The 21,311-nt window shown below is 39.0% G+C and overlaps 1 protein-coding gene across 1 annotated transcript in view; it reads right to left on the bottom strand.

Moving 5' to 3' along the window:
* The window catches only part of FNDC3B (fibronectin type III domain containing 3B), a 269,959-nt gene that overhangs the window by 222,032 nt on the left and 26,616 nt on the right, over nucleotides 1-21,311 (bottom strand). Inside the window, exon 3 of the mRNA XM_015564176.1 lies at nucleotides 19,099-19,174. Within this exon, the coding sequence (XP_015419662.1) occupies nucleotides 19,099-19,174 (76 nt within the window). The remainder of the gene's footprint in view (nucleotides 1-19,098; nucleotides 19,175-21,311) is intronic.

The following is a 21,311-nucleotide window of genomic DNA, read 5'->3' as shown; positions in this document are numbered from 1 at the left end:
TCCCAGGAGAAATACGAGCAGGTGTGCCTCAGGCCCTCGGTCAGCTCTACCAACATCTGCCTGGTAGAGTGGGCTTCCATGTAAGACTGACTGAAAAAAAGGGTCTACAATCACTTTTAAAGACAGATGAAGCCATTGAAGTCCCAGCTCACTCTAACATTCCATGATAGCTTGCCGGTTTTGGCGCTATCAGAGGTAACAAGGAGCTGTACTTGGACCTTTTCAAATCAACAAATTCCAAGTACCAAGCAGTGATTGAAACACAAGCCAACCCTGAGCATCAATTTAGACGCTGATCCACTGGTGGGAGAACCACGCAACACGACTGGCTCCTGAACGGTTTCTCACAGTTCTTTCTCCAGTTCCTACCAAGCTGAGAGAACTTGTTCCATCAAGATACACACTCCAGTTCTGTTTTGTTTTTTAATGTCTGCCTTGCAGGAGATGTCTGGGATCTCGTCCTCCCACCAACCTCTGCGAGAGTGTGGCCCGTGCAGCCCAGTCTGGCCTCCGAAAGCATCCTCTCCGATGTCGGCGGCAGACTGGGTCTCACCCCAAAAGTAACTCCTGCTGATAAGAAACTCTTCCTATGGCCAAGCAAATCACTGTTTGATTCTTGCAGCATTCTTCACTCCTGTTTTTCTTCCTCCTCCTCCCTTCCTATAAAAAAGGTGTCTTTTAAGTCTATCTAGAAGGAAACCTGAACAGCGAGGCGCTTTCCCCTCTTAATTTGTTCCTTATCCCGCTGGTGATTCATGCCCTCCCGCTCCTTCCTCAGCACACTGAGGCGGCTCTGTTCTGCTCAGTTGTGGGAGGCCACGTCTGCAGGAAACAGCACTGGCTGCCAGGTCACATTCAATACTGTCTGGAGCAAGTCAGCGTGCAGCACCCGCAGGACAGAGGGTGCTCTATGGCTTCTCCCGAGTGAAGGGAGCGCTCAGCCTGGAAAAAAAGGCTGGCCTCTGAGCGCCACAGCGACGCGGCCCGAGCCTAGGGAAGACTCCCAACGCTATGGGTTAGAGTTTCCCCATTTCTAAATGTTCCCAAATATTTCCAGCTAGAGAGTTATTGGTCTCCCTTCTCCTTCTTTTCTTAGAGGGCTTTCTGTACTGCATCCAAATTCATATTTGGAAAAGGTTGCCACAAGCCAACTCAAACTTCATCGTGGCTTTCTGGCTCCTGAGTCCGACAGAGGAAATTCTGCACATCCAACCAACCAATCTCAGCCTGACCCACATTGAGTCAGGACAGAAAACCTGACCTAAGGGGCAGACACACAAAGGCATCACTACAGGTCTCTTCTCTTATAAACACACACAGTAACAGTAAACAAATAAGGCATGCCAGATATCATCATGATATCTCACAGGATGGATTCATGTCAAGAATCACCCCCCACACAGAGAAACACGCAGTAAATGACAATACCATATTTAATGTAGCTGGCTTGGTAAGTTCCAAAATAAATCCCGCTCATGTAAACCAACATGATTAAGATTAACAGGCTACAATAAAATAGTAAGGCTCCTATGCATGGGGATATGGAAGTGTTTCTTAAGTTGCTGCAAGAGTAGACCAGGGAGCCTGTATAAAGAAGAAATGTGATTTTTCTCAGGCGCCTCCTAACTTGATAACTTCCTCCTCCACTCTTAAAAGTGGACAGCCCAAAAATCAAATCTTTCTCTCTCCAAAATGCCAGGTTTCCTAAAGAAAACATCCCTTCCTGTGGAGGGTATGAATAAAAGAAACAGGAGAGAAGGGAGATGAAGACAGGGAGAGTGGCTCATACATGAAGGAGGGTGTCCGAGTGAGAGACAGACCCAGGATGGAGAACAGAATAACACAACACCAACACTGCAGACACAGCAAAGGCTGTCTGCTCCTTTCTGGGAGGCACTGAGCTACCAGGTAGGTAGAAGGTGTTAATTACCCCCAAGCACACACAAACCCAAGTGCAAACGGGAACATGTACCTTCCAAGAAGGCATTAGGAGCAAACCAGAGAAGGAAGAAAAACACACAGGGCGGGAGATGACACGTAGCTGTTGCATGAACTTTTCCATGAGGAGGAACTAAAGGCCAAGACAAAATCAAGGTACTTAGATATTCAATGATGTAAAAGGTAATCCTTTTCATTTTCCACCACTCATATAAATGAACACCAACAGCACAACTGATCGAACAGTCACTTTATCAAACCTGGTCTTCAGACAGATTGAGAATCTTTACGTGGATTCTCAACAGAATCTCCTTAATGGGGGAGATAGAAAATATTAGATTCATCTACCTATTAATTTACTGAAAACCAAGTTTAATTGCCTAGCACAGACTTTACATAGATCCATGAAAAAAAAATAGCCTGATAAATTAAAATAAATCTTTAAAAGCATCTCAAAAATTAAAACTACCAAATTTTATATACTGAGTGTACATCTGGAACAAATTTAAATTCGCAATTATATAAGGGAAGTATTTAGGGAACATGGTCTAGATCCAAAGGTAATGTATTTCTTGGTTAACACTGTAGGCACAAAGAAAAAAAGTAAAAGAGAATAAGGAAACTAAATATTTTCCATATAAGTGTTAGAAGCACATGATAAATTTGCTCAATTGGGTTATGTTGTTTTTAATAGGATAATAGTGCAACAGCTGACACACAGATGAACAACAGAAGAGCCTTGAAAATTTTTAAACCCAAAATGTAGTTTTTTTGAGAGTTAGACATAACAGAACAGACACAAGTGGCAACATTGGCAAACACACTGTATGTGTTTATATGTATGCATACGTACATATATAGAAAAAAATGGGCCTGTTGGCATAATGAGACATAGACATTTGGTGAGAAGCTAAAATTAACAAAGAGCATTACAAGATTATGACTTGCATATAAATCCTCCAGGGCATATTTAGAAGGGCTAATGTTTAAGCAAATTAGTCATATTTTAAAACTGAGAAGAGAATAAGCTATCCCAGACATGCACACACACAAAATGATTATGCAACACAAATAAAGAAAACCCAAATTGATTTGTAATTTTCAAGACCTAATTAAATCTGAAAGAGAAACTGAAAACTAAATTAGTGTATTTCATTGATTCCATGTAATCTTTTTCCTTATTTTAACATCTCCTAAAAAAGGAAAGCAGCTTACAGTACAGGGCAAGTCAGTTTAATTGATAGTGTTTTCTCTTTTGTAGAAAATAATGAGTTTTCAAAAAAAAATCAATGGCATACTAGAATCAATAGAATGATAGCAAATGATCCTATGAAAGCATCGCAAACAGGACAAGTCTGTGTGCTGTTTTATAGATGAGACAAGCAACAAGGCGATCTTATCCTGTTCATGGATAAGAGGTGGACATCAGGATCCTTCAGCTCAGGCAGTACACCGGGATGAGCAAGTATCACTTTTCATGTTTTTAGGATTTCTTTCCATTCACAAATAATTCAATATCCTAAATATTGGATGCCATAAAAATCAAACCCATCAAATATTTTACTGAATGCAGTGTAAACTAAATATGCCAAGTCTACCTTTAAAAATATACTCAGTACCAATTACATCTAAATCTCTGAAAGTAGGCACCCAAGCATTGTTGTTGTTTTTTCAAATCCCAGGTGACTCAGCTGTGCAGCCAAGGTTGACAACAAGTAATGCAAAGCACCTGGCTTGCACAGACACATCAAAAAAACTATTATTAAAACAAGAAAAAAATACATATCGGTGATTTTCTTTCCCTTTTTTGTTACTATTCAAGATTAAATTATGCTAATAAAATTTTAGAGAAATTAATGAAGTACCTAAAGAGCCCTAAATGATCATTTAACATTTCAGTTTCAAATAAACAACCTAGATAATTAAGCTCTTGAAATCTGCCCTCACTTGAACCTATTTAAGTAAAATTCTGGTCTTTTCATGAATTAAAGTGCAAGAGAAAAAAGAAATTGAGAGACATGAAGAATTTTAGAAATGATCTGGTTCAATCCTCTGATTCTGAAGTGAGAAAAGTGAGGCCCTGATCAATGAAACTAGATTGAATGGAGAGGAAGTTAAACCACCATCAGGAGACGCTCTCCCTCTAGTTGAACCCAGTAAGTTTTGTCAGGTTTCTTCCTTCAAAAGGGAAGAGAGAAATTAACAATATAATCAGCTTATTTGTATTGTATGAATTCAAGTCCAAAGACCTTTGGTGTGAACCTAAGTCAATTTTTTAAAAACTGCACAAAACAGGTGTGCGGAAGGTGTACAGTTAAAATTTGTTGACACAGGGAAACGGGCTTGAAATAAATTTAAAGAGGTCAGATCAGCAAGGCTATCATGCACTTTATGTTGAGCCATTTCCTATGTCTCCTAAATACATTACCCAGAGCTACTTTTCAGCACTCTGGCTCAAATTCTAAAGAGTCTCATTTTCTCAAAAGTCTGTTTTGTGGTTAATTACTTGCCTTCTGACTACTCTGGTGATAGCCAAGAAACAGGTAGAATGCACCTGTTGTTCTTGAGTTTCATCTGAGTTGGAAGCTGACATTCTATTCACCTCTAAAGAATGTTAATTGCTGATACCAGCATGACAGGTGCAATGAGTATTAAAATGATCAATGAAAACTCACATAACAGCAAGGGAAATCATCTCCAGTGGTTCTCAACCTGTGGGTCACGACCCCTTTGGGGTCAAATGACCCTTTCACAGGGGTCGTCTAAGACAGTGGTTGGCAAACTGCAGCCCCTTGAGTGTGGCTCTTCCACAAAATACCACGTGCGGCGTGCATGTACAGTGCGATTGAAACTTCGTGGCCACACTCAAGGGGCAAAAGAGCCGCATGTGGCTCGTGAGCCACAGTTTGCCTACCACTGGCCTAAGACCATCGAAAAACACATATATAATTACATATTGTTTACAGTAGCAAAATTACAGTTATGAAGTAGCAAAAAAATAATTTTATGGTTGGAGGTCACTACAACATGAGGAACTGTATTGAAGGGTCGTGGCATTAGGAAGGTTGAGAACCACTGATCTAGACTCTAGATCAGGGGTGGGCAAACTTTTTGACTCAAGGGCCACAATGGGTTCTTAAACTAGACCAGAGGGCCGGAACAAAAGCATGGATGGAGTGTTTGTGTGAACTAATATAAATTCAAAGTAAACATCATAACATAAAAGGGTACAGTCTTTTTTTTTTTGGTTTTATTCATTTCAAACGGGCCGTATCCGGCCCACAGGCCGTAGTTTGCCCGCGGCTGCTATAGATTCTAGAGGAGAACATGAGAAGATTCCTCAAGAGCTGTAAATTTAATTACTAATAATTGGTCTGGAATTCAACAATTTGACCCTTAAAATAGATTTTTAAAACAGGGCACAAATTTCTAAATTTCTACAATGGTGCCCTGTCCATAGGAGGAAAAAAAAATAATATGTATAATCCTATTTTCCACGTTACTATAGAGTCATTCACTACCCCTAACTGCCTCTCATGGATAACTTCTCCTCTTTTCTATGGGCAATGTTCCTCTGCTCCAGATCCTTGCTGGTGTAGAATCCTATCTATTTTGAATTATAAGTCACTTCCTTTCCCCCATTTGATTCTTCAAAACTTTCCTGTTTCTTTAGAATACTTTACCCAGAGGCTCACGACCCCTTTGGCAGTCGAACGACTCTTTCACAGGGGTCACCTAAGACCATCCTGCATATCAGATATTTACATGACGATTCATAACAGTAGCAACATTACAGTTATGAAGTAGCAACGAAAATAATTTTATGGTTGGGTCACAACATGAGGAACTGTATTTAAAGGGCCAGAAGGTTGAGAACCACTGACACAGTGAAGCCAACTTCCATATGAGCCCACCTACTTTTTATCCTCCCCCTTTGTCTTTCTCTTTACTATCACCCAGCTGACTGGGGAGGAGCAATGTACTTGTTTATTACTTGAATACAGTGTATGATATTCTTTTATCTGTTTAGAATATTTTTCATATTTGCATGTTTCCTAATTCAGTGACCCCTTCTATACTACAAAATACGATTCATTAAACTTTAAAATATCCCTAGGATATCCTTGGCAATCATAGTTTTTTTCTCATTATGTGGGAACTCAGGCACAGAAAAGAAAAAGGAATTTCTGATAAAATGGCAATTGAATTAGATGTAAACTAAAAGACTGTAAAGGGGAAATTTTTCAGATAAAGAAAAAGATTCTATCTTTGAGCATATAACAAAGAATTTAAACCATTATCCTTTTTTATTTTCTACACATACATGGATTTTTTCCCTTTGTCCATTTTGTGACCATACTTAATTCTGCGTTTTTCTTTTGTTTAAGGGCACCATTTCTCTAAGTCCCCTTTTCTTACAAGTGCCCCTCAGCCCACAATCTCCTACTTCAGTTCTCAAAGCTTGGTCCCAGAACCAAGGACATCAGTATCACCTGGCAACTTCTGATAACTACAAATTCTCAGGCCCCACCCACTCCAAACCTGAATTAGAAATGGGAGAGGGGCAGCAATCTGGGTTTTAACAAGCCCTCCGGGTGATTCTGAGCCACGCTAAAGTTACTGGGAATTGCCAAAACCGGTTTGGCTCAGTGGATAGAGCGTTGGCCTGCGGACTGAAAGATCCCAGGTTCGATTCCGGTCAAGGGCATGTACCTGGGTTGCGGGCACATCCCCAGTAGGAGATGTGCAGGAGGCAGCTGATCGATGTTTCTAACTATCTCTCTCCCTTCCTCTCTGTAAAAAATCAATAAAATATATTTTTTAAAAAAGTTACTGGGAATTGTCAGTGTCTGACACATGGATGTCATGCCCTTGATTCCGGCATTCTGTGGGGACCACCTGGGTCAAGCACCAAGCTGTTTCCTAGGCATCTCCGCCATTCAAGTTACCAGGCTGGATCTACAAAGGGAACAAAGAGGGGAGCAATAGTCCCAGCCCAATTCTTTATTTATAAAGTCAAGTGAAAGCAGGGCTAAAAGCAGCTTCAGCAAGCAGCAAGTTGTAACATGGCTGTTTTCTCATCTACCTGTTTTAACTCCATCTGCCTGCACAGTCTCACCTGTTCTAATCAACTCTAAATTTTATTAGTTCACAATATGTGAGCTACTGTGTTTACATCGAAATGACAGGAAAATAAACCTGTACTCTGCTGAAAGAAGAAAACTCAAATTTGTTTGATGACCCCCATTTATTGCTTATGAAAGTTTGTAAGAAAAACTGAAGAGCAATTTTAATTAATAGGTTCAATAAAGACAACCATCACAAAGAGTTTACTTAATATGTTTATGAATAGGAGGCAAAATATCCTTGAGCGCTTTGCAAAACTTCCCAAAGAAGACTAACCTGGATGAACAGACACAAGCATGCGGGCAGCCTGTGCAGTGTGATGTTCTGGGAAAAGCACACCATGAGAGTTTCTGGAGCTCTCCTGAGGGTTAGGTTAACCAGAAATTCTCAGTCTCCACTGCTTATTAGAATTACCTGTGATGCTTTTCAAAGGTCACGCCTTACCGCCCCCTCCAATCTGACAATTCCTACAATTAGCCTGGAGATCAACTTGTGCAGCTTTTTAAAGTTCCCCAGATAAATCTGATGTGCCCAAATTACAAGCCACTATGTTATTACAACCAGCTTTAAAATTCTGAGATGTTAGAGATGTTCTTGACCTTAAGCATATGATGCAAGAACTATGTTGTTCAAGATGCAAATACTTGACCCATAGTAATAAGAACTGTTTTGATCATTAACTAAGAATAAGTTACCCAAATTAATCTCAGATCTTGACATGTAATTTATGGGATAACAAACCATGCTATTGCTTTATTTTATTAAGATTTTGTAACTATTTCATACTTATACTCCAAGACAATGTAAGTATGAAGGTTTGATTACACAGCTCACAAAGATTGTTCTTCCTTAATAGGAGAAACAAGTTAAATTCTAGCTGTGCCAATGTGCTCATTGTGTCCACAATGCTTATATCCTGGTACATACAGCAGGCATCATATACTGACACTGTTATATCTAGCACAATACTCACTAACTCTATGTTAAAATATCCAATCCTGGATACCCAAAATCATCCAACTCTGGACAACTCTTAAAGACTTGGCACTTCAAGATCAAGTAAACAGTTTAATCTGACATTTACATGAGATAGGTGTATGAGTGTGTAGCCACTTACATGAAAACTGCAAAATAAAGCAGATAAATATATATCTAGTCATTCCTCTAACAGAGACTAACATTCACTCAAAAGAATACTAAGGATAATGCTTATATTTTTATATTTTTATGTACCAACTCCTATTCCCAAAGACTTTTCTTCCTTCCCTCTTGTCAGTTTAGAATAAAAACTATAGCTAATAATTAGAAGATTTTTAAATGAGGTGAAAATGTGGAAATTCCTATAGCCAGAATCATACCACAAAAACAGTGTTAATTCTGGCTCTACACTGCAATATATAAAGTGTCCAGAAAGGCGTTACATTTAAATTATGGTATGCCTCCATTTTAACCCAGCCACCAAAAGACTTGAAGACTTGGAGAAAAAAAAAAAATCAACTTTTCTCTCCAAATTGCAAAAGAAGTGTGAGGGGAAAGTTGGAGAATGGAATTACATCCAAACCACAGAAGAAATGCAGGTACATTCAAAGAACCCCAAACCATAATGTCATAAATGAAAGTCACTGATGCAGGCGATTCTGAGGACAGTTCTCTTCATAGAGCAGGTCCTCGAATAAAAATGTTTCGTTCAGTTATCGTTTTGTTATAACATTAATGAAATGCTGTAAGAACTTAACTATGCTTATGTCAATTAGCCTATGGTAAAACTGGTTTTGTTATAAGTCCTTATGCTACAGTTTCAAGAACCTATCCCCAATGTTAAGTGAGGATTCACTATATTTAGATAGGGCCAGAAAGGAATATTACAACATACACCCCTTTTATCCAACTGTCTTCACATCCTCAAAAATAGTGTGCAAAACACCTCCCAAGTCATTAAAAACTCTCCTTTAGGGAAACAACCCCCAATTTGACAAGCAGGGGAAAAAAAGTCCTTTTTTATTTTTTTAAAGTTTTCCTTCTTTATCCTTTTTTGTTAATCCTAATTAATGCTTGTCCAATTAGGATAGAGTGAGCACAAAATGTTTACTCACAAAGATTTACACTGAAGGACAAATATTTTTCTGAAAGACCAAATTCCACCTGTTTTAAGGAAATCTACAACCATTTATCTAGTGCCCATTACTTGCTCCCTCTCTTCAATGTGTGTCCCATTGGTCAGCAAGCCTCGGCATCTGCTAAACATCTCTAATTTCTGTTCCCACTTCCACATCCCAGCACCACTGCCCTTCCCAGCTTTCTTCTCCTCCTTCCTGCCCCTCCCTGTGACCTGTCTTTCCACCTCCCTCACCCTTTCAGTCTACGCAGATGATGAAGAAAGAGAAAATGTACCCTATCAACTCCACTTAATCCAGTAACCAGACTCCTTTACAATTTAAAGTGTACTCTATATATTTCTGGATCTGGCAGTTTTTAGTGAAACTTTACTGCTATAGATAAATGCTATAACTTTTCACTGCATGAAAACATTGATTACTCATTAAAATATGAATGAGTACTCAAAATTAAGATGTTTGTGAATAATACAAAAGATAAATATAAAGCTGGTCTATCTTTTACTGTTAAATAGCCTTAAAAAATATTTTCCCAGGTGTTCCCAGACTATTCCTCACAGAAGAAAAAAGTTAACAAAAGAATGAATATAATCATCATCCCTCATGCTTTTCCAGGTAAGAGGACTAACCCATATAGTGGACCTCTTCAGAACTAGCATGTGTTTTTAGAAACACATTCATGTATGTATTATCTTAATTTGAAGAACTGAGGGATAAAAATAGACAAATTTAACTACTTAAGCACAGTTGCAATGTCTTAATTTGAGGAACTCAGAGTAAAAGTAACCAAATTTGACTAGTTAAGTGCAGTTAAAACAAACAAAAACCCTCTGTGAGTTAACTAAAGAAAATTTCCCACCATTTGACATGAATTTTTAGCAGTGTATTAGGAAATGACTCCCTTATTCTGAACACCAAATAGATGCTGGATAGGCATTTGGGATACAAAGATCACTGAGATTTGACCCCTACCATTGAAGAACCCTAGACAGACTTCTTTCAAGACCCTTCTAACATGAAATTTTCAAGTTCGGAGTGTAAAAACAAGAGTAAAATATGCAGAAAGAATGAAACAAGAAGGAAAAGACTATGAGCTGTGAAATAAAATGTGGCAGGCAGTTGAGGTAACATGACATTGTTAGCTCTTCTGAATTATCTGACATGCAAAGAGCTGTGACATTTAAGGAACCCCAAGCAGTGATACCTTCAGAGATGACATTTTAATCATTGTTTAACAAGCCTGAAAGGTAAAAGGCTACAGGGGCTAAATTCCCATCACATAATTTTTAAATATATTAATCTTTAAGTAATATGACTAAAATGTGAACACATCTAAAAAACAAAAGCACCCTAACCAATACCTCAAGTTCACATAGACTTTCCTAAAATGCATTAAAAAAGTGGTTCTCAACCTTGGCTGCACATTAGAATCACCTGGGAATCTTTTCAAAATCCTGATTTCTGGGCCTCATCCTCCGGAAATTCTCTTTCTTTGTTACTAATGTTGTGGCCTCACCTGATAACAAAGAAACAGAATCTCCTGAGGATGAGGTCTAGAAATCAGGATTTTAAAAAGATTCCCAGATGATTCTAATGTGCAGCCAAGGTTGAGAACCACTGCATTAAAAGGACAGGTGACAAAAATGAAGAGTGTTTCGATGTCTAGCTATAACGGCTGAAGTCTAATAATGGTTTTTACTTATTGGATACTTACAATGACTCACACTGTTCCAAAAGCTTTCTACACCATACATAATTTAATCTGCATAGCAGCCCTTCAAGACCTATGTTGTTATTACAATTCTGTAGATAAGGAAACTGAGATGTAGAGAAGTAAAGTAACTAATTTTATGATCTACAACTAATACGCAGGGAATTTCTAAACCAGGCAATCTCACTCCCAGATGCATAATGATCCTACCAATTTGCCTTACTCCCTTCAGTACTGCCTAAGAGCAGAATGCATTAAATAGAAATTAAAATTATGGAATTTAATTGTAAAAGGCAAGGCCTAAAGAAGAGAAAGCATACTCAGAAACACTTCTTTGAAGGCCTTTCTAAATATGGCTGCTCAGGCTCAGTGTGTATGTTTGTTTTTTATCCAAAAGAAAATCAATAAATAAAGCTTCAAATATAAAAAACCAAAACAAAACAAAAACAATCCATTTTAATTAAATGCATGGAACAGTGGACCCATTGTTTTATCCAAAATGCTATATCTTAACAATATATACAGTCCCACAAACCTTCATCTGAAACGTGCGAACGGTTGTCATCACCATCAGCCCCATAACAGTCAGCCTGTTATAAATAGGCTATGGAATAGGCTAGAGAATCAACTCATTTCCACAAGTCGGATAATCAAGTCATTGCCTGTAAGTGATCAGGGCATCTCTTTAAAAAGTCATCAGCAAAGCTATGTACATTACTAGATGATGATGAAGATGATGATAGTATTTATACTCGATTATATCACAATCTTATTGGGTAGACATTAGCAACTGTTCCCATTTTAAGCAAGGGAACAGGCTAAACAGTGATGGCAAACCTATAACACGCATGTCAGAGGTGACACGCAAGCTCATTTTTTTTGGCTGATTTTTCTTTGTTAAATGGCATTTAAATATATAAAATAAATATCAAAAATATAAGTCTTTGTTTTACTATGGTTGCAAAGATCAAAAAATTTCTATATGTGACACGGCACCAGAGTTCAGTTAGGGTTTTTCAAAATGCTGACACACCGAGTTCAAAAGGTTCGCCATCACTGGAAAGGTTAAGCATTAGCTAGCAAACTAGAGGACTTGCACTTTACTATTCAAATATAATCTTTATAACTTCTAACAAATCAAATCACCAAAACTTTACTTGGAGAAAAAAGCCAAAGAAAGTCTGACAATAAAATACTGGGTGAACCTTTTGTCCTAATAATGTAAATGTAAGACTAGATATAAACCACCAAGGTAACTGGGAAGGGCAGAAGGAGAAAAGTAGCAAGAAGCAGACACACTGGGTACCTCCCTAGAGAGGGACTTCACACCTCCTGGAACAACACCGTTTACACTAATTTTACATAGTCTCATAACATTGCTCAATCCCATCATGACAGCTGCATATATGATCACAGACTTTCCTCCCACTCCTTCCATAAGCTGGACCTTCTGCTCTGTATCTATCAGTATTTACCAACTCTTATGGAGACCACCCTGCTGATAAAATTCCAGTTACACAGCAGCAAGCTGTGTTTGAAAGGGGGCCTATCAGGTCAGCATGCAGAATGCCTATTTGCAACAAATGACTGTGCATGTCATGTATGAAAGGAAAGCCAAAACATAGGGACCAAAATGGAACCCCCAAATATTTCAACCGTCATGTATACTCCAAAATGCTGAAAATGATTTTTCATCAATAACACACACACACACACACACACACACACACACACACACGCACGCGCGACTAATTTACCCTAAAGCTAACTAACATATAAGAGTTATCAAATGAGCTTACCTTTTCCTGATTATATTTTAATAGTAAAGTGCAAGTTGGTATAGTAATTCAGATGCTCCTAGAAACTCAGACTCTCTCAGGTTAGAGCTTCACTCTCACCAAATACAGCTTTGAATCAATCAGGAAAAGGTAAGCTGGATACTGGAGATAGCTTGGGGGAAAGACTTGTATTTTCAATTCTAAGTGATTTTTCAAGTAAGGCCAAACTGTTCACAATAACATTTCAAATTAGCAATCCCTCACAAACTCCCTCCAAATGCAAAAGAAATGGATTTTCAAAGCAGTTTCTTATATGAAAAAAGAAGCTCTCAAAATCCTAACCTTGTAATAGGAATAATATTTCCACTAATATTTCTACAAGTAATTAGTCAAATAACAATCAATTACATGTTCAATGTAATGAAAGTTTGCAAAGATTAAGAAGAATTTAAGACATTTATATTACAGTAATTTCACTTTCAAACCACCCCAATATTTTTGATGCAAAAACTGTAAATTTAGCCAAGGCAAGGGTTCAATCAACCTTAGAAGACAGACTTCATTCTCCATTCCCCTCTGTAAGAAAGCAATAAAATATATTTTTAAAAAAAGAATGTAAATGGAATTTTAAGCCAGTAAAACAGAAATTTGTCATTAATATGCAGTCTGCTTTAAAGGAACAGACCATATAGAAGCTTTGCTTTGCTTGTAACCCCTGCTATGACACCACTCATGTCATCTATAATACTAAAATTGTAATATGCTAATTAGACCGGACAGCCAAACGACCTTCCAGACAACCTTCCAGACGAAGCTGCAGCTGAGAGGGCACGAATTTCGTGCATCAGGCCTCTAGTTTCTCAATAAACAAAAAGCAAGAGACAGGGAGCGTTCCCTAGGACCTGTCATGAAATTATTAGAATGACAGGTCGGTGTTTTAATGTGTCAAACAAGTCTAATAAATGCACTTAAAGTACAAAATGAGAGAGGAAAAAAGCAACATTAAGGTCCCTGTGGCAGTCTGGATGCTGAATCATACAAGGAGGGGAGGTGGGACACAAACAAGGAGATTCAGAAATGTGGAACTGCTCTCAATGGGGTCATTCACAGAGCCCGGAGCAGAGCATGGTGTTCATCAGTGATATGGTTCCCACACTCCCTGGCCAAGGGGGAGAATGAGATGCAGAGCTGAAGAAGGCTTAAGGAGAATAAGCAGAAGAGAGAAAAAGTTTCACGTCCTAATGGCTTATATAAACTACAGCCATCTCTCTCTGAGGGGTCTCCTCACGCTTCCCCCACTATACATTCTCCCATCGTTTTGAGGTCTCAGCCTACTATACACAAGTCAGCAGAGTAAATGGTCTTCGTAAAAGATGCATAATTATTGTGGGCAAAAACATTAGTAATTATCTTTAAATAATATTCTTTATTAGAAAAATGGTAATTCCCAAACATCTTACTTTTTAATCTGTTTTACAGAGTCACAGGACATTCACCTATTTTCTTCGGGCTCACAATTTGTATGCAACAGTCTTATAACACAAGTGAAAATTATAGTATTATTATAGGATCAATACTAAAGTTCTTTAGACTCCAAGCATATTTCTCTATAGAAAACAGATTAGTTTCAATTATCAATGTAATTGAATTAGAAAATTCTTCTAGAGAGACAAAAGCACCTAACCAGGCATCTTTAAGCTTCAGGACAATAATAAAATTTAAAAGAAAAATCATCACACTTGATGTGATGCCAGAGCCAGCCAGTCAAGGGTCTAGTAGTCAGTAATTATCATCAGGCTACGTGCTGGGGGATAAGGAGGGGGGTACTGTTTCCTGTCACAACTGAGTTCATAGTCTAATTCAAGGGCTAAGAAAAGGTCTGCACATAGAGCCAGACTGTTTTATGCAGGGCTACCTCTACCTGCTCCCCCAGAAATGCAGAGAAAGGTCAGGATGAAACGCAGTGGTCCGGGAGGGCTCCTGGAGGAGACAGACTAGAGCCTTAAAGGAAGTATTGTATTTGTTTTGGCTGAAAGGTTTTACAGAGAACAGAGAAATGGCCCAGATAAAAAGATGGCATGTGTGGGCAGGAAGGAAAGCTGCACTGCCAGCACCTCAGCCCAGACAAGGATATGAAAAGAATGGGAGAGACCTGCAGCTGCCCACTATTAATTCCTGACTTTAAGCAAAGGCAAGAATTCATATTGATTGCTAAGATTCTTTTTCCCCTAACAATCAGCTCTTTGTCTAGGGTGCCATAGGTAGAATGCAGCCTCCCAGCGAGAATAAACTATGACCTTTTGTGGCCCCTTCAAGACCTATGATTCATGTTTCATGGAAAATATTGAGAAATAGTCCATTAGAATGAATCTGCTTTCACAGCATATCGTATGTTTCCTGTGTTTTTCTTCCTTCATTATCACCAAGGACATTCCCATAAAAACAAAATTTTGTTTTTCCCCCAGAGTAACTATTTTTTATATTGATTTGCTTTGAATTTCCAGACTGCTTTTTCATGACAATCACAACGAGCTTCTTAGGTCTTTCTTGTGATGCCATAAGTGTCCTATAGAAAAGATTATTAGGGTAACAAACTCAACTACAAGCAAAAGGGGTTAACATTATACCCATAATTTCAAAGTTTCCAGGAAGGCTCCCAACCAAGCCCATTCCCTAACCCTAATCTCTCCACCATCAATCCCAAACCTGCTGACTAGTGTTGAAATAGCAAAGTTCTCAAGCTGACAGTTTCAACCATGGCGTAAACAATAGGTATGACTCCAAAATTTCCAGGAAAGCCACCACCAACAACTGCCCCACCACCACCACCAAAAACCACTTCCCCACCTGCTGACTGGTGTGGAAAGAGCATCAGTAGAGCTTTGCTTTCTTAACTTTAATCTCTAGTAAACTTTAAACTTCTTTCAGGAGTTTCCATGACAATATGACTGGATTTCCAATATTTTCCTAATAGGCTTTTTTTAAAGGCAGGCCAGAGAAGACTGCCTCCCACTGTACTACTCCTCTCTTCCATTGCACCCCTTCTCTTCCAGCAGCTGGAAGCCCCATCTGAACACTCAGCCCATCCCAACTCTGGGCCCAATCCTGACTTGGGGCAGAAATAATTTAAGGAGTTCTAAATCAATGCTCCCAGTATCACACCACCTGCTCTTACTCTGATAAAGACCCAGTCTTCACCATCCACTTTTGCTCTGCAAACCATCTCTATCTCATCCTGGCCATCAGTACCCATCCTGGTATCCTGCCCAGAATCCTGTTATTCCAGGAACAGGAACCCACCTTGCTCTTGTCATATGCCCAAGGAGACCTACTATTTGAGTTCATGCTTCCATGTACTGAGCAATAAAGATTTCAAACTCGAGAGTCAGGCATACCAGAGATGAAAGCTTGACACTGCCTCTTTCCAGCTATGTGACTCTAGTTGTATGAATTAACTGCTACAGGCCTTATGTGTACCTATCAACCCATTGAATGAGTAAATACATAGCATAGCATGAGAGCTGAATAAATATTAACAATGATAGGGACGTTAATCACAGTGAAAGGATAACATCACTTGTGTTAGAATTTGCAAATATACTGTCCATTCCCAAATTCTGTGTTGTTATGCCCTACCCTCCTGGAGTCAAGGGCTCACTAACTCACAGGGCAGTTAGTCAAAGGAAGGCTTTCGGGGGCAAGGGTGCTGAGTGACCACCAGTTGTGCATTAGAGGCCATCAATGGGTCTGGACTCAAAGTTCCAGATGCTGTAGTTCATCCTGTTTCCCCAGTGCTTCTCGAGCCCTGACAAACCATGTGATTCCAGGTCCTAGTCCCTCTCATCCTGTCCTGTGTCATTTCAATTAATTGGCCCAGGTACCGCCATGCCCCAAATGAAGATAACCATAGCATGGCGTTTTCAGAAGAGAACAAAGAATAGGAAGGCTGGGGAAGCCAAAGATAAATGGCTTTAGTCAAAGGCATTTTTGAAATCACTGGAAGGGGTGTTAGTGTCACTTATCTTCACGTATCATCATGAATAAGTACAAAGCTCCCACTGTGAACAGAGAAACATACTTGCAACATTCCCTACAGAGTATACCAGTTACTGACATGGACTCGCATAAAAAGTGGGGGAGAGGCTAAGTAGACGAATACACACACATACACACACACACATACATACATGCACACTCCAGACATCAAGAAGTAAAAGCAGGTGGCATGAAAGTGTGGATTTTATAGATGTTGATCTATTCAGCAATTTGCTTTTATAGATTCTGTTACACATACTCAGTTGTAGAGGGACACGGTTTACCTGCCAATTCAGGAGGCTCCAATGATACCATGCCCAGAGGCTCAACTGCTTTCTTACTGAACTGTAAACATCAGCTTCATTGTAACAGGTGAAGTGACTTTTTATCTGGTGTGACTTAGAGTACTATAAGGAGACAGAAGATTCTATATCCCCCACTATTTTAAAATATTCATTTCCTCTCTTCTGTCCCTCTGATCTGAAGTTTCTTTGTCAATAAAAAAATAGGTTTGGTTTGAAATCGTTTAGAACAGCGGTGGCCAACCAGTGGTCCGCGGACCACTCACTGGTGATCCGTGAGGTCCGAAAGGTTGGCGACTGCTGGTTTAGTACACCACAGATTAATTTCAGGGACACAATGGCCAGAGAAATGGAATCAGCAGAAATTACTGACAGAATGGTTAAGTCACTTCAAATTAAATGCAATTAAAAATCATTAGGCTTGAATCTTAAAAATACACTCATTTCTCCAAAACAAATTTCCTAAATTTGTATTCATATAGGTACAAAAACAAGTAGTGAACTTACAAAGCAGCATGCACCAGTATGGAAAGCAATAGAAAAATCAACCTTTTCCATGTAATTCATTATAGAAAACCAAACAAAGGGCATTTCCCCTCATTTATTAATATAATGATAAGCAAGTCCGGGTATTAAAAACAAGCCCTAGGATCAGTGGGTTGGGCATTGTCCAGTGCACCAAAAGGGTGCCAGTTTAATTCCCAGTCAGGGCACATGCCCAGAGGCATGCATGTGGCAGCCAACTCTCTCTAAAAATCAATTTAAAATATTTTTAATAAATAAAAATAAGCCCTATGATCAGACTCCAGTCCAATCAATACCCTAGTAGTGAACTCAATTATATGTCAATTTACCATACGTCCAATCACTACCAAAAACAGCCGTCACAAACAGTGCTTTTCAACACAAGTGTTTAGAGGTTAATACAGATCTGGATTGATCTTCCGACAACAGAATTCCTTATGGATCAGAGTACCTAAGTAATTTCTTTCCAAAGTGAACTACAGGGAAGAGACATTGGTATTACACAAACTAGAAATTAACCGAAATGCCCAACAAGCTGTACCCAATTAAAGAACTACCCAAGGAGCCTCATCACACTTAGAACTTATTTCAATGACAAGATTCTGGACTCTAGTGATGCTATACTGGAATAAGACTTTGGAAATCCTGGGAGGGGGTATTTTGTATATGGGAGGGACATGAATTATTGGAGGTGGAGTGTGGATGGTGGTGGGCAGCTTAAATGGCCCCAAAATATTCCTGCTTGCTGGTAGTCAATCCTGTCTAAACCACTTTCTTGAGTGGGCTGAACCTAGTATTGCCTCTTGCCCTCTACCTGCTGCTGTGATGAAGCCAGCGGCAAGAATGTAAGTGTCCCCATGGAGAGCCACTTAGCAAAACATTGAGGGATGCCTCCTGCCAATACCCTGCAAAGAACTAAATCCTACCAATAACCACTTGAGCAAGCCTGAAAAAGGCTGGCCTCAGACATGCTTTATAATGACTGCAGCTCTAGCCCATACCTGAATTTTAGCATTTTGAAAGTCCAAAGCCATAGGACACAACTAAGCTGTGCCCAAATTCCTGACTCACAGAAACTGTAAGACAATACATGTTGTTTTAAGCCACCACATTTGGGAGTACGCTGTTAATATCTATCTGATAACAAATGAATAATAGGTCATTAATAGAAATATTACCTATAAAAACATCATTTGGATAGCACCACAATATAGTTTTTAAACTTTTATCTAATTTGAAAAAGTACTTCCTATTCTCAATTGGAATTTTTCAGGTCTACCAAATTCCATAATATATAAAACCTGCAAGCTTTCCCAAGTTAAATTAATGCACTTAAAGGTCAATAGAATACTAGAGGTATTTAACTCTGTCTCTTTTATATCAGCATCTACATCAGCATAAAGGGTTCCCTATTTGACAGAAAGAAAAAGAAAAGAATATTTTTTAATTCCAAGATAAATTTTACTTCTAGAAAAATCATAGGTAGACACTGAGAAACACTCTACTTTATTAAAATAATAAAGGAAAACTCCTTTGATTAGAAGGCTTCCAAAAAAATAATCTCTTACCTTGAATGCACTGAATTGTTCCATCCTCCGCTCTTATTGTAAAAGTCTCACCTGGATTAACTTGAACAAGAATAACCTGCCAAAATAACACATTAATTTCAATTTAATACTAGAACATCTGGGATTTCTCTAACAGTTTTATTACCTAAATTTATGTTCTAGACAGGAAGTATGTGACACAGAATCTTGTATAAACACAAAACTTAGGATACGTCTCAGACCTGGTTCAAATGTGAGGGGGCTAAAGCACATGCATTAGAATTTAGCTAAGTGAATTCTCCAGTGTTGCTTATGATGCTATGTGACTCAAAATCTCAATTTTAAGATACGGTTTCCTCTCACACAATTCTTCTTATTCTTTCACTAATTCAGAAACGGCAATTAAAAAATTAAAAGACCAGAAACCATACTTATGAAGGAAAATTGCACAGAGAAGTGAGGTTCTGACCTAAAACTGTTGCATAATATTCCCATGTGTCTATTACTAACATGGGGTATATGATTTTATTTTGTAACAACAGAAAGCAATTCACTAAAGAAAAGTTTAGAAAAAGCATCTGTGTATAGGATCTGGAAATAATAATGAACAGTACAAAATAAATAAATAAATATGGCAAGTAGTTCCCACCAAACACTCAGGTTTTTAAATCCATTACCTAAATGTCAGTGTTTTGGTCATATGAACATAAATATTTAATATTGGAAGACAACTTCCAGAAGACTGAACCATGCATGGCAAAGGCAAAGTATGTTTTCAAGAGCCTCAAAGTTTTAGTTCTAATCTAATGTAGTTCCTTTTTAGATAAAAAGAGAAAAGGTCACTAATTTATACTATGTAAATACAAATTAAAGGACATAACCCATGCCTGAAAACTGTGGTTAAAAATCATGTGCAAGGTTGACACTAATAAAATAATTACTATAGCCGAAACCGGCTTGGCTCAGTGGATAGAGCGTCGGCCTGCGGACTGAGAGGTCCTGGGTTCGATTCCGATCAAGGGCATGTACCAGTAGGAGATGTGCAGGAGGCGGCTGATCGATGTCTCTCTCTCATCGATGTTTCTGGCTCTCTATCTCTCTCCCTTCCTCTCTGTAAAAAATCAATAAAATATATTTTTTAAAAAAATTACTATATATTTCTAGAAATTGGAAAGATGTCAGTGTCATTCATCTTAGTCCTTGGAGCAAGCCTTGTTCTTCTCTGCCTTGAAACCATCAGCTTACTGTTCCCCTGTCTGTAATGCTATTCCTGTACTCCTTAATCTCTGCCCACTACCCACCTTACTCTTCCCCCAACTAATACCTATTCCTACTCATCTGTATGAGCCTAAGAAATGGCATCTGACGCTCAGGAAAGGTCAGGTCCCCAATAATACGTTCTAAAACAAAAGAAAATAAAACTCCACTTTTCCTTCCTAGAATTTATAATTGTTCTAGGATGGGCCATTCCTCACAGAATCTGCTGTTGGATAGCTTGCTGTCAGCGGCCTGCCAGCCAGGAATCCCATTCACCTGCACCCTGGACCCTGGCGATCAGGCAGGCAGAGGCAGTTAGGGGCAAGATCAGGCCGGCAGGGGAGGGCAGTTAGGGGCGATCAGACAGGCGGGCAGAGGCAGTTAGGGGCAATCAAACAGGCAGGCAGAAGCAGTTAGGGGCAATCAAGCAGGCAGGCAGAGGGGTTGGGGCAATCAGGCAGGCAGGCAGAGGCAGTTAGGGGCAATCAAGCAGGCAGGCAGAGGGGGTTAGGGGCAATCAAACAGGCAGGCAGAAGCAGTTAGGGGCAATCAAGCAGGCAGGCAGAGGGGTTAGGGGCAATCAGGCAGTCATGCAAAGGCAGTTAGGGGAGATCAGGCAGGTAGGTGAGTGGTTAGGAGCCAGCAGTCCTAGATTGCGAGAGGGATGTCTGACTGTCGGTTTAGGCCCAATCCCACAGGTGCTTCTCATTACCTTGAATTATAACAGTTATTTCAAGATGATCTATTTTTCCTGTACCATAACTGTATCAATAATCTTTCAGTCCTAAATATTCAAAACTCTCACCAATGTAAGCACATTGTGCCATTTTAAGAACTCAAAAGGAAATCTCTTGGTGTCTACAGAATGACTAACATTTCAATTGCTTTCTTGAAAGTGAGCTTTTTATTTTATTTTTTTGTGTGTGTGATTTTACTGAGCTTTATTTATTTATTTTTAATTTAAATTTTATTTATTT

Source organism: Myotis davidii, unplaced genomic scaffold, assembly GCF_000327345.1.
Source record: "Myotis davidii unplaced genomic scaffold, ASM32734v1 scaffold115, whole genome shotgun sequence".
In the NCBI taxonomy this organism is placed as follows: domain Eukaryota; kingdom Metazoa; phylum Chordata; class Mammalia; order Chiroptera; family Vespertilionidae; genus Myotis; species Myotis davidii.
Note: the sequence above shows the minus strand (reverse complement) of the source record. Positions and strands in the feature narration are given on the sequence as shown.